Raw genomic sequence first — 14049 nt, forward strand, 5'->3', positions numbered from 1 at the left:
CCAATCTACTTATTTTCATGCAGTAAATTATATAACATTCAGCCTGCTGTTGATTAGGTGAACTGGAAGGCATGCTTGTAATCATTTCAGAACAAGCACACACAGCATAGTGACTTAACGCCTCTTGTTAACTGCAAGGAAATACCGCTTTCCCTTGCAACCTGATAATTGGTTTGGGTGCGACCCAGGTCGATTTCGATTGGCTCATATAACGCCCAAGATCCCGGCCTGAGCTATTAGTGGCCAATATGGCTCCACATCTGGCTCCTGCAAGCTGCGCCGACACGTGGCTACGTTAGGCTGGGCGGAACTTGGGAGGACCTAGATTTTCTTCCCGCAAGAGGGCGCCACCTGTTCCTCCTTGCCAATGTCTCATTTCCCATGAAGCCTACCAGCGGCCAATCAACTGACCGTCTCCATACCGCTTTCAAAGTCGGCGGGCCCTTTGCCCAATAGTAGAACAAATGCCGTCCCTAACGTCAAGATTGATGGCGAGCTTCGCCAATCATCTTATCGATCTCGGCTAGTCCCGCCTCCTGTGCGGGGGATTGACGATTCTCCCGACCAATCGGCAACGCCGGGTCGGCGGGTGGATGAACGCGACTGTCTGTAATGGCGGAGCGTGGCGGGGACGGAGGGGAAGGCGAGCGCTTCAACCCGGGGGAGCTGAGGTAAAGGGCGCCGCCTTCCCGCACCTCTGGGCGCGCTGGCGTCCCAGTGGCTGGGGCAGGCTGCGGGGGGGGGCCCGAGGGGATGGTGGGGGGGACAGGCGTCGCGGCGGTCCGGGGCCGGACCGCGTGGGGCTGGCGAAAGGGGGAAGGGAAGGCGGCTTGAATGAGAACCGGGGCCGGGGCCGGCCTGCGGCCTCCTGCGCGCGGCGGGGCGCACCCGCGTCCTTCGCGGGGCCCGCAGGCCTGGGCGGCGCGCCTCCGCTCCCGGCCTACCCCGGCGGGCTCGGCTGGCCGCTCCCCGCCGCCGCCGCCCGCTCCCCTCCGCCGCTCCCCGCCGCCGCCGCTCGGCCGGCACTGGCGGACCCGCTGTGGCCTCGTCCACGCCGCCCGCGGCCTCGCGCCGCCCCGGCCTCCCGCCCCACCTTCCCCGGCTTCTCTCGCTTTCACGCCGGCCCTCGTTCGCGATTCCGTTTCTTTTGTCAAGGTTCGCAGCCCCGACCGTTTGCTGGGGGCCGCGGAGGCTGCGGTTTTAAAAGGCTCTCGCTCTCGCTCTCTCTCCATCCCGGATCCTCCACCCGGGTTTTAGGACGAGTTGCAGGGCTCCGTTCGCAGGCCGAAAAGGCGGTGCCAGGCCCGGTCCCTCGTCCTCGTCCCCGTCCGTCCCCCCCCTCCGCTCAGTGGTCGAGGGGACGGCTCCGAGGGGTTGGGGCGGTGGAACGAGTCGAGGTTGGAATTGTGAATCCAGGAAGTGATTTGATGTGTCCGGGTCCCTAGCCTGCGACCTCGCTCTCTTCTCACCCACGCCTTAGCCCTACCGAGGCAGTGAGTGACCTTTCTTCCCTCTGGAACCTCCTCACTCAGCCAGTGCCCCTGCAATTTGTGATTAAAGTTTGTTCGGAGTGACCGGGAAATGCCATCTCTTTGTAGGTGGCTTTTGAAGAGAAAAAGAGGTGACTTACGTTTTGTGTATGTACATTTTTTTTTTTTTTAAATCCCCTTGGAAGGGAAAATGCCATCTCAGCTACTCAGTGCCCATTCTGAAATGTGCCGTTTTCGGCGTTTAAAAGGAAAACAGCGGTGTCGATGTTGAGGATTCGTGTTTTCTAGAGTAAGGGATGAAATTTTCTAAGGAAATGGAGACTAGCCTTGCATAGAAGAAAATAACGGCTTTCGGGTTCAGAATGTCACACACGAAAATTCCCTCTCTGGCAGGAACAGGGTTTTGTCTTATTTCTGAGATGAATCTTGAATCCTTTCACCCCCATACGTGTGTGATGAATGGCTGGGGTGCATTTTCAGGATCTTCCAGTGCTAGTGATAAAAAATATTTTTGATTCTGGTCTCAAGAGGTTACTTTAGCTAGACTCAGGGTCTTAGCGGAGCGTTTTTGGAGAGTGTCTTCAACTTCACAGCAAGTAGCCCTGTAGACTTATTACTGATTGTCTAGACTCTAGACATTATTGCAAAACTGATCCTAATAAGGCTTTAATTAGAGGACCTGCTGCAAGTATTCGGTCCCTTCGCTTCTTGGCTTAGAGGTTGCTTGTGGAGCTGTGTGTGGTGGCAAACGCTTGTTAATCCCGCATTCAGGAAGTTGAGGGTGGTAAATTTCAGGCCAGCCTCTATTACATGTGACTCTGTCTAGTTTCTTTGCAGCACATTGTAGAAGGTTTAGCGTTGCTCTCAATTTATGATAAACTGGCTGCTTTGATGGCAGAAACTGAGCTTTGTTTTGTATTTGCATGTCATACATGCTTCATAGAGTCAGAAATGCGATGTTTAGTAGATATGTGGTAATAAACCAATATTGAGATATGGTCACCTTATCCTACTACACTTATGCAATCTGTGACAGTTTCTGGCCTAGGTCCTGGCAATAAAGGGGAAAGCCCTTTGTCCCCAAAGACCTTCCATTTAATTGAGGTTGGTCTAAATTTGAAAGGAAACTAACTCCATCAAATGAGGATCAGCCTACAGGTGTGAAACATATGGAGCTAGTTGGCTGGGTTGGAACTAAAACCTGGGTCCCAGCTGATTCATTGTTTCCATAATTTGCCTCCTATATGTAAGAAGGTAACATCTTTAGTTTCGTGCCCATTCAACTAAAGTATTTTCTCTGAGGAGTTTGCTTATCTGGGTAGGTTACTTCTAGAAAAATATATTTGTATTTCCAGGATGTTCTTTTGAAGAAAATTAAAGACAATTTTTCTTCATGCATGTAGACTTCCCCCAAAATGTTGGAAGTTGTGGGATCTCAAGTCGCTTGCAACCGCTGTGAAATTCAGAGATCCATTTGTCATTTTCTGGCTGAGGGCCCTGAAAGTAACTTTCGGACTGATTTGTGTATAGATCTCTTACCCTAGGGCTTTTTTTTTTCTCCAGGGGGCTTTGTTTACTACTTATACATAGGACAAGGTACTTGAAACCTGAATTTCTTTGCTGGTGAAAACAGGAATGAGAATATTCTGGCATTACTATAAACTAGCTTCCTTAACAAGCTATTTTTCCTTTGTAAAAATGACATTAAACTCATCTTAGGTTGTTGTAAGAATTAAGAGAGTACAGAAAATGCCCATGTAACTGTCCTGGTAAATAGGAAGTGTTCAGGGTTCATAATCGTTATTAAACAGTAATACATAGTGTCAATATATTAAAAGCTGTACAGTGATGGGTAAAAATAAGTGATAGAGTGCTTTATCGAATTTGCTGTACTTGAAAACTCAGTTGGGTAAAGGTCCAGAGAGGGGCTGTGAGACCCTAGAGGTGGGGAGCAGGTTGAGGTGACATTTGGACTGCGTCTGAATAATGAAGAGTGGACAGTCATAGAACGGGGTGGGAAGAACATGCCAAGCAGTGGAAACGGTAAGCACAGGCTTCAACATAATGCAGGTGATATATTTGAAGAGCAGAAATACTGGAGACTGAGCTGTCCACAACATCCAGATAACGGCCTGGTAATAACACCCGACATTAATATTAATAACAGTAATTTTAATAGCATGGAACACTAATGCTAATGTAGTAACAGTCCTTAGTAGCTAGTACTTCACAAGCATTTCTGATCGTTGCTGTTCCAGGTGCTTTATCTGTTTATTTTGGTGAGGAATTGTTGAAGTTGTGTAGATAAAGATCTCAGGACATGCTCTACATATAACTGGCAGCAGGAAATTAGTGGCAGACTTTAAGAAGAAATCTGGAAAATTAACTAAATGCCTTATATAGGCAAAGCTCTATGAGGTATTGGGAGTAATTGGAAGTGATAATACAATTTACTGTATGTTGGCTATTACCTTAAATTGTGTGACAGGGATTATCTCATTGAACAGAACTGAGGTAGCTTTTATTTGAAGTCTATATTCTTTACATGGTAGGAAATTCAGACTTGGGAATGTATGTAGCTAACCTGATGAAGAACAGAGCAGGTATAGCTTCGTGGTTCTAGAGGCTAAGTGCTTGACTTGAAGTTAGAAGTAGGAGGTATGGATTCCAAAAAAAAAAAAAAACCGTTGATTTTTTTTTTTTTTTTTTTTTTTTGGAAAAGGAAAAACTGACAAAAAGGATACCTAATATTAAGGTACATTCTTTTCTTTTTGTTTGTTGAGACGAGAGTTTCTCTGTGTAATAGCTCTAGTTGTCCTGGAACTCACAGAGATCCACCTGCCTCTGCCTCCTGAGTTCTGGGATTAAAGGTGTGCTCAACCAAATAGAAAAAGCCAACCCCTCTCCCCAAAGAAAGAAAGAATATTATTATTAATCTAGTTTTTTTGAGTATGGAAATTTGAATCGTGTGTAATGTACATTCTTAGTTTATGTAAGAAGGTCTGGGTAGGTGCTGTAATTGACTTCGGCAAGTTGAAGTTTAATAATAGGGTGTTTATTTATTTATTTGTTTGTTTGTTTGTTTTTCGAGACAGGGTTTCTCTGTGTAGCTTTGCGCCTTTCCTGGATCTCGCTCTGTAGACCAGGCTGGCCTCAAACTCTCAGAGATCCGCCTGCCTCTGCCTCCCGAGTGCTGGGATTAAAGGCGTGCGCCGCCGCCGCCGCCGCCGCCGCCGCCGCCGCCGCCGCCGCCGCCACCACCACGCTCATAATAGGGTTTTTTTTTTTTTAAGTTATTTATTTAGAGATAAGAATCTTTTGGGTTGCTTAGAATGGCCTCATGACCCTCCTGCCTCTGTCTTTCTTTTTCCCCCCTCTGAGACAGTTTCACTATGTAGTTCTTTTTGGTGTTTTTTGAGACAAGGTTTCTCTACATAGCCCTGGCTGTCCTGGAACTCAATCTGTAGATCAGGCTGGCCTTGAACTCACAAAGATAACCCTACCTCTGCCTCCTAAATGCTGGGATTAAAGGTGTTTATCATTATTCCCAGCTTTCCTCTGTCTTTGAATAGCTAGGATTGCAGGCATTAACCACCATGTCTGGCTGTAATAAAAATAATTATTGTAGGCTCTGTGTCTTGCCCTTGTATGGTAGCTTTCGTACAGTATCACCAAGGTATACATGCGTTGGTTTATATGAGTAGGTTTTTTGTTTTGTTTTTGTTTTTGAGACAAGGTTTTTCTATGTATCCTTGGCTGTCCTGGAACTTACTGTGTAGATCAGACTGGCCTCATAGCTCACAGAGATCCACCTACCTCTGCCTCCCAATGCTGGGATTTAAAGGCATGTGCCACTATGTCCAGCCACATAAGTATTTTTAATAATTATTTATTTTTATTTTATGTGCATTGGTGTTTTGTCTGCATTTATGTCTGTGTATGGGTGTCGGATCCCCTGGAACTGGAGTTACAGACTGGTGAGCTGCCATGTCGGTGCTGGGAATTGAATCCAGGTCCTCTCAGAGCAGCCAGTGCTCCTAACTGCTGAGCCATCTCGCCAACCCCTCATGAGTATTTAATGGGCCTACTATGTCTAGACTTGACAGTGTGCTGGAGAAATGAGTGAACAAAATTCCTTTGAAAGAAAGGGCTTACAGGACACTGGCGTTGTAATTCTTGCTTTACCACTAACAAGCAAGCTGTGAGGCCTTGGACTGGATACAGTATTTCAGTTTTGTGTTCCCTCGTTCCTTACCTGTAAAATGGGATTAACAATGGTGTTCACCTCATAATCTCATAGAAATGTTACTAAATAATATTTGAAAAGAGCATTTCCCTGGCATGTAGTCTGCACTTTTAGGGATAAACACACACACACACACACACACACACACACACACACACACACACACACATTAATCACCTGGGCAAAGGTAAATAATACTATTGCTTGTTTGTCTGTTTGTTTATTTATTTTTTGAGACAGGGTTTCACTGTGTTGTGTAGCCCTGGCTATCCTGGATCTCACTCTGTAGACCAAGCTGGCCTTCAGCTCATAGAGATCCATCTGCCTCTGCCTCCCAAGCTGGGATTAAAGGTGGGAGCCACTACCGCCTGGCTAATGCTGTTATTTATTACATTCGTTATTTACTCAAATGCCATGGAAAGAATACACTAAGATATTTGGTTAGAGCTTGCGGGGGAGGGCGCATTGAAGGGGAGGTGCACAATATTTGAAGTGTCTTGGGCTGTGACCACTCTCTTCTAATACAAAAATTCTTTTTACGGAATATTTTTGTGTGTGCCTTGGTGTATACATGAAAATCAGGACAACTTACAGGAATTTAGGTCTGTTATGTAGATCCCAGGGATCAAACTCCGGGTCATCAGGCTTGATGGCAAGTACCTTTACCTGTTCAGCCATCTCACCAGCCCTCCATCCTCTTTTAAAAACTTAGGGCATGTGTGCTTTTAATCTCAGCACTCAGGAAGCAGAGACAGATTTTGAGTTTGAGGCCATTCTAGTCTTTATAGTGAGTTCCAGGACAGCCAAGGCTCTGTAGAGACACCATGTTTCAAAAAACAAAAACATAAAAAAGTATTTCAAACTTTAAAAAATGAAAGAAATGAAGATGGAACACTTGGTATTTTCCCTCTTGCTTTATTTGCATGTATGCATGCTCTTTTTAACTCTGAACTGCTTATGATTAAGATACTTGGAACATTTCCCGCTAAATACATTTGTGTCTATTTTCTGTGACTACAGAAGTAGCCTAGGAATCAGTGTCTGAAGTTGATCCTTCTCTGACAGATCCTGCCACCTTATGTAGTACTGCTTCTGTTTGGTATGTGAAGCCTAGTCCACAGATGGTTTTTTCAGCTTTCTTTAACCTTGTCTGTATACCACTGATATTTCTGAGCAACCCCCGTCTGGAACATTCTTTTTAAAAAGTGTCTGTGTGTGTGTGTGTATGTGTATGTGTATGTGTGTGTATGTGCGTGCGCGTGCCAGAGGGTAACTTGGGTGACTTGGTTCTCTCCTACCTTGTGGCTTGGCGGTAAGTGCCTTTACCTGTTGAGTCTTCTCATTGCCCAGCAACATTATGTATTCGTTATTAGACTGAGGTTGTATACTCTTGGTTGCACTATGTGGGGTATGCCTCTCAGTCATGCCCTTAGACAACATTAATTATGACAACCTGGTATTGCTTAATTTTCTGATTGTGGTTTTCATTCTACTTTGTGACTATATGTACTATTGTGGGAAGATATTTTAAAATCATCTAAATATCTGCCCTCATCTTCATTCTCATCTCATTTTTACCATGTGATTGCAAAAATAATGGCTTTCCAACTCTTGCTTGCACTTGGGCCCTTTAAAAATTGCTATAATTCAGTTGTGAGTAGCTACTTTTGCAATTTTGAGAACCTGTTCACTGTTCTTCCACACAGGATGGCTCAGCAGCAGGCCTTGCGGTTCCGAGGCCCAGCTCCCCCACCAAATGCAGTGATGCGAGGCCCGCCACCTCTCATGAGACCTCCTCCTCCTTTTGGCATGATGAGAGGCCCTCCACCACCACCCAGACCCCCCTTTGGACGGCCTCCTTTCGATCCTAATATGCCACCAATGCCTCCCCCAGGAGGAATACCTCCACCCATGGGCCCACCACACCTCCAGGTAAGAGGTTGCCATTGCTTAGTTGGCATTAGTATCAATTTTATATATAAGTTTTTGCCTTAAAAACTTGTCTCTGTTTATTTTTGTTTAGATTTTTCTTTGTTTTATGTATATGAGTTTTGCCTACATGTATGTGTACGTTTGCCAGATACCCACTGAGGCCCAGGGTACCCCATACCCTGAATCTAGAGTTGGAATGCTGGAAACCAAGCCATCTCTCCAGCCCTTAAAGATTCAATTTCATTTTCAAATTTTGTGTGTGTGTGTGTGTGTGTGTGTGTGTGTGTGTGTGTGTGTGTGTGTGTATGTGTGTATGTGTGTATGTGCGTGTGCACATGCGTGCACGGGCCAGAAGAGGGCATCAGATCCCTCCTGATACTGGAGTTAAGCTGTTGTGAACCGCTGGACATGGATACTGGGAACCATATTTGGGTTCCCTGGAAGAGGAGCAAACATAATTAACCACTGACTCAGTTCCTGGTGGTTTTTTTTTTTTTTTTTTTTTTTAAGGCAAATTTTCACTCTGTAGCTCAGACTGGCCTTGAATTTACTGTGATCCTCCTGCCTTAGTTCTTCAGTGCTGAGATTGTAAGTGTGAGACACCTCATCCAGCAAAAATTCAAGTCTGAAATAAAATGACAGCTAAGGAGACACATGTTGCTGTTGTTCCTTAAGTTATTTAATATGGGAGGGAGAAGAGGGATGTAGGTGGTGGCAGAAGCCTACCGACACACCTGCCTCAATGACTAGTTTGTGTTTCTCTCAGTAACTTGGCAAATTCTCTTCTGTAACCATCTTCAATGTGGGAAAAGACTTCCAAATATTTATATTTCTCTTTCATGGTTTATATTGTTAGCAAGTATATAATAGATGTATACTGTATAATATTGAGTAGTTTTCCACTGTAGAAATGATGCCTAGGGTAGAATTTGGAGAATGATAATAGGATTTAACTTTTTTTCTTCTTTTCCCAAATCTTTTGGTATTAGAAAAACATTATGTGTTTTTTTTTTTCTTTTTCTTTTTTTTTTTTTTTAATTTGATGGGGACTTGCTGTTTAGCATAAGCTGGACTTGAATTCACTGTGTATCCCAGACTGGCCTTGAGCATGCAGTAGTTCTCCTGCTTCAGCCTCTGGGTGCTGGGATTGTTGACATGCACCACCATATAAAATATGCTAAACTCATGTTTTAACTGGAGGCTTATCTATAAGAGATGTGGTATTGTATTTACTTGAAGATTACAAAAATCCAGTTTCTTAGTGACTATACATTTACTGTGTACATTTGATCAGTGCAGTTGATTAAAACTATTAGTTGAATATTAATTACAGTGTGTACTCAATAAGTGTGCTCTTCTAGTAAGGATTCAGTGTGGGTGACATGTCTCAGATGCTGTGATAATTGTGTTGCTTTACATTAAATCCTCTGAATTATTTGTAGCTGAGGGTTCATGAGACATTAGGGTAGAACTTTTGTAAATGGAGTCTGTTGGTGCTGGAAAGACATGAGCCTATGTAAGGAACAGAAACAAGTTCAAAGCAGGTGTAGGGCGGGGAGCACTTTCAGGAAAGTGGAACTCAGTCCCCTTGTCCAACTTAAGGTGCTTTTGGTAATTTAATTTCTATATTAGATTCAAATTATAGAGAACATCTTTTTATCTTTGCCCAAAATGGCAGCCCCAATATTCATTATATTTTTACTTCTGAAACTAATGTACAGTGCAAACTTAGTTGAAGACTCCTTCATTATGCTGAAGTTACCAGGCCTGCGTATCAGAAGAAGCTGCAACTTTTCTTGCTTCTGATACAGCTTGGCGTGGGATCTTGTTAGTAGTCACTAAAAAGGATGGTGGAGGAATTTTCAGGTTCTGTTGACTTACAAGAGTGGTGTGTTGCTGGAGGACAAGCCCCGCAGTCCCACAATCCACGTATAAAATAATCACTCAGATGCTTATATTACTTATAAACTATATGGCCGTGGCAGGCTTCTTGCTAACTGTTCTTATATCTTAAATTAATCCATTTCTATAAATCTATAACTTGCCACATGGATGGTGGCTTACCGGCGTCTTTACATGCTGCTTGTCCTGGTGGTGGCTGCAGTGTCTCTCCCTCCTTCTTCCTGTTTCCCCAATTCTCCTCTCTCCTTGTCCCGCCTATACTTCCTGCCTGGTCACTGGCCATCAATGTTTTATTTATATAGAGTGATATCCACAGCAGTGGTGTCCTATATGCTGGGTTGATTTCTAAGCTTTCCACTAAAAGGTGTGATGAGAGGCTTGTGCAAGGGCTGAGACCAGTGCCCAGACCAGACCAGACCAGAATAAATGAAGCCTGAAGTGGATAATTGTTTTCTGTATTTGTGAAACTTACTTGAAGCATAAATCTAATTAATCTTATCAATAAAAACCAGGAGTCAGATATAGGGGTAAAAACCTGAAAGATCAGAGAAGCAGGGGAGCAACCACAGTCACTTCCTACCTCACCAGTTTCTCCAAACAAAAGGGCTGAGATCCTATCTGAGCCCCGCCTTACCACTTCCTGTCCCTCTCTCTACAGTCCTCCAAACCTCTATGGTTAACTAGTGGCTAGCTCCACCTTCTGACTCTAAGCAAGCTTTATTTGTCAAAACACAAACAAAATATCACACAAAACTTATTGACATTTAAAGTGAGTTTTATTACTACTGCATAAAAAATAGGATGGGAAAATATGTTTTTAACTACATTTTTGCTTGAAGTAAATAATAAGGGTTATTGCTGTATAATTTTGTAAAATAATGTTTATTGTTAGTGGCTACTATGGAGGAGTTTAGGTCATGGATAAGCGTGGTATATAAACAGGGGCTTGAGATGTAGCTCAGGAATAGAACACTTACCTAACATTCACAAGGCCCTGGGTTTGACCCCTACCACAACAAAAACAAAAACATGAAAAAAATCCCCAGAATATTTAAAAGTCAACTTTTTTCTTTTAAAGTAACCCAGTGTATGAAAAATGCAATGTAACATAAAGTTTACTCATGATGGCATAACCTAGAATTAGCTCTTGTCAGTATTTTGATATTCTTATTATTATATTTGATATTCTTATATTATTGATATTTTTATTACAGATTAATAATTTTGCTCATGCAGTAGCCAGATGTATTTGAATGGACAACTGTTTGCTTTTGTAGCTCTTACTAACCTGAAGGAAGAAATAAGGTCGTTTATAAGTGATCATAACTGTTGTTGTGCATTCACAGAGACCACCTTTCATGCCTCCACCCATGGGAGCTATGCCTCCTCCTCCGGGTATGATGTTCCCACCAGGAATGCCTCCTGGGACTGCTCCTGGTGCTCCAGCACTGCCTCCCACTGAGGAGATATGGGTAGAAAATAAAACTCCAGATGGGAAGGTAAATTACAAAATATACTCAACTTATTTCTGTGGTGGCAAAGTAGTGAAAATTTGGTAGTTTGAGATTCTGGTACCTCTATGCATTTGAGATTCTGGTACCTCTATGCATTGAGATTCTGGTACCTCTATGCATTAAGACTGAGCTTCAAACAGGGATTAGGGTACGACTCCAGAGGAGCTTGCTGCATTAGATTTTGCTGTAGTTACAAGGTTGCATGGAGGCTTGCATTTTCAATGATGTGTCACAGATTCTCAAAAACATCTTTAGGCTTGGGAATCATCAGTAGGGATCATTGTGTAGTTGACCTCGTAGCTTAGCCTACAGTGAAAGGATACAAAACTAACAGGAGGTGCCTGAGGCAAGATAGGAAGAAAAATAGACCTGAGCTTCCCAAAGTCCTCTTAAGGAATGAGACTGTACATGCTTAATTTTCTTCAGAGTAGAATGGTGACCACACATGAGAAGTTTTTCTAGCAGCAAGCTCACCTGAACCTAGAGGTTTTCATTAGATGATATAGTACCACCAGTTCAGCATAAACTAAAATTCCACACTCCCAGAAGGAAAACAGACTTTCAGCATGAGCTGCATTGTTTGCATACACACTTTAGGCACAGTGCACAATTCTTATTAGGAAGAGGGGTGCAGTACTCTCAAGTCCAGTTCTCACACACTAGCCAAAGGCCAATTTTGTCAGCAAGGCTTTCTTGTCTTAGGCCTTCGTTAACTTCCTTTGCAAAATACTACATTAAGTTTCCTTTTCTGTTTTATAGAAACATAGACTCATAATATTGTGTAACCGTCTCTAAAGCTACTTTATCTTTTAAGACAAAATATAACATTTTTTTAGTATCAGATTTTGTGATTACTACTTTTTTTCCTTCCTTTGCAGGTTTATTATTATAATGCTCGGACACGTGAATCTGCGTGGACCAAGCCAGATGGAGTAAAGGTTATTCAGCAATCAGAACTGACACCTATGCTTGCAGCCCAAGCGCAGGTTCAAGCCCAGGCCCAGGCCCAGGCCCAGGCCCAGGCCCAGGCTCAGGCTCAGGCTCAGGCTCAAGCTCAAGCCCAGGCTCAGGCTCAGGCTCAAGCCCAGGCCCAGGCCCAGGCCCAGGCCCAGGCACAAGCCCAGGCTCAAGCCCAGGCTCAAGCCCAGGCTCAGGCACAGGCACAGGCACAGGCCCAGGCACAGGCTCAGGCACAAGCCCAGGCACAGGCTCAGGCTCAGGTCCAGGCACAAGTGCAAGCACAAGCAGTAGGCGCTCCCACCCCTACAACCAGTAGCCCAGCACCTGCAGTGTCTACTTCAACACCATCGTCTACCCCATCCTCTACCACAGCCACCACGACAACTGCTACTTCGGTTGCACAGACAGTATCAAGTGAGTACTGGCCTAGTGTGTGGGTATTTAGGGGTGTGAAAACCAAATCCTGTAGTCTAAAAAGGTAGTTTCTGGCATTACCCTTGACATTATTTAAAATACGTTTTGACATTAAAATTTCTGAGTTAGAGAAAATTGGGCACTTGTAAGAGTAGAAGAAATTTGCCCAAGTGTAGTTCATGCAGTTAAGCTGTAGAAGTGTAGTTATTTTAATTGACCAGACACTAGTGACAAATGCTGTGGGATTTACAAAATTCAGTGTGTTGGACCTTACTTTACAGTTTTCTAATTGAGGCTTGAACTAAGGTCAGCTGGTGAGGACTGATGTATTTTATGGGATTGACAGGGAAGTTCTGAAGTAGGACAATTTATATTGGTCAATAGACTAAACCCAGGGGATGGATAGTTTTAAAAATCAGGCAGATGTTCTGGAATGTTCTTTAAGTAGCGGGTCTGGGTGTTGTTGAAGTCAGAAGACTTTGTTAGGACTTTTTCTGTAACCTCTTTTAGAAATAGTGGGCCCTGGAGTAAGTTATCCGTCAATGCAGTGGGGATTGGCTTAGAAACAATAAGGAAAGAATTTCCAAGTGTATGGTTACATCCTAAGACTTAGAACTTTAAAAAAGGAAAAGTGAGAATGTATACATATCAGATGTAAGGGCTGAAGACAGATTTTTTAAAATAGTTATTCTGTGTGTTGGTGGTATCACTGCAAACAGACTGAGCCCAGATTATTGAAATGATCTTGATGTGATCATTGTTAATGCATTGCACTGACTGGTTTTCTTTATGGGGTGGTTGGTATTCCTATTGTTTACTGTCTGAACAATGAATAAAGAAAAACAAAACCACACTTTGCTTGGTAGCTTCAAAAACTTGGGAATCAGTAGTGTAAGAAATACTGAAATATGTAATCATAATGGATTCAAATTAGAATTAACCTTACTGATTGAAGAAGTAAGGTATATGTATAGGCATATGTGTCTCCACTTCTCCCCAGCCCTGGTGATTGAATCCATCCTGGAGACAGTTTTTAGACATTATTTAGTTTTTTTAGACAAACTGGGAGAAATAGATGAAACAGGAAAACGTAGGTCTTTTACAAGTGTAAGATGTAAATGGAAGGAAAGTTGTGCTAACTATATTGTGATCTTTAGCTTATGGCTTTTATGCTTGAGGGCCCAAGGCAGAAACCTGCCATTGATTTATGGAGTACATGGTGGTGGTAGTGGGAGCAGGGTATTAAAGGCAGTGTAGCACTGTGTGGAGGCTCCTGTTGCTTAAGGTCTCTCTGATGGCTTGGGAAGGGTGGTACTTGGTTTGCTTTGAGGGATGTGGTTCTGTAGGTATTTCAGTTGCCCTGTGTGTGCTCCGTGTATGTAAGTGCCCCTCTCCTTCCTGTTGTAATCGTCCTGAAAATCTAAACCTAAGAGTCACACTCTGTTGGCTGCATTTGAAGACCCGTTTTTTAGGTTGTGTGTCTGAGTGTTCTGTCTGGTACTGTGATTCTAGTCGCACTATTTCTCCTTCTGTACTTCCGTAAAATGGTACTTGTTCTTGTTAGAATCCCACATGTGTGGCTTGAGAGGGA

General features: G+C 43.5%; 1 protein-coding gene across 17 annotated transcripts in view; it reads left to right on the forward strand.

The window, feature by feature from the left end:
- Positions 1-563: 563 nt before the first annotated feature.
- Tcerg1 (transcription elongation regulator 1) overlaps positions 564-14049 on the forward strand; it is a 54861-nt gene continuing 41375 nt past the window's right edge. For 4 of the 17 annotated variants that reach the window (XR_013046065.1, XR_006065936.2, XR_013046066.1 and 1 more), the window contains exons 1-4: positions 564-671; positions 7443-7668; positions 10917-11069; positions 11963-12458. Coding sequence is in view for 10 of the 17 variants with exons in the window: in XM_042264310.2 (XP_042120244.2) it covers positions 613-671; positions 7443-7668; positions 10917-11069; positions 11963-12458 (934 nt within the window). In the remaining 7 variants the exon portion in view is untranslated. Of the gene's footprint in view, positions 672-1025; positions 1638-6756; positions 6836-7442; positions 7669-10916; positions 11070-11962; positions 12459-14049 lie in introns of those variants that run through there. The other 13 variants (XR_013046070.1, XM_042264310.2, XM_042264312.2 and 10 more) reach the window with 9 other exon arrangements.

This window comes from Peromyscus maniculatus, chromosome 19, assembly GCF_049852395.1.
Source record: "Peromyscus maniculatus bairdii isolate BWxNUB_F1_BW_parent chromosome 19, HU_Pman_BW_mat_3.1, whole genome shotgun sequence".
Classification (NCBI taxonomy): domain Eukaryota; kingdom Metazoa; phylum Chordata; class Mammalia; order Rodentia; family Cricetidae; genus Peromyscus; species Peromyscus maniculatus.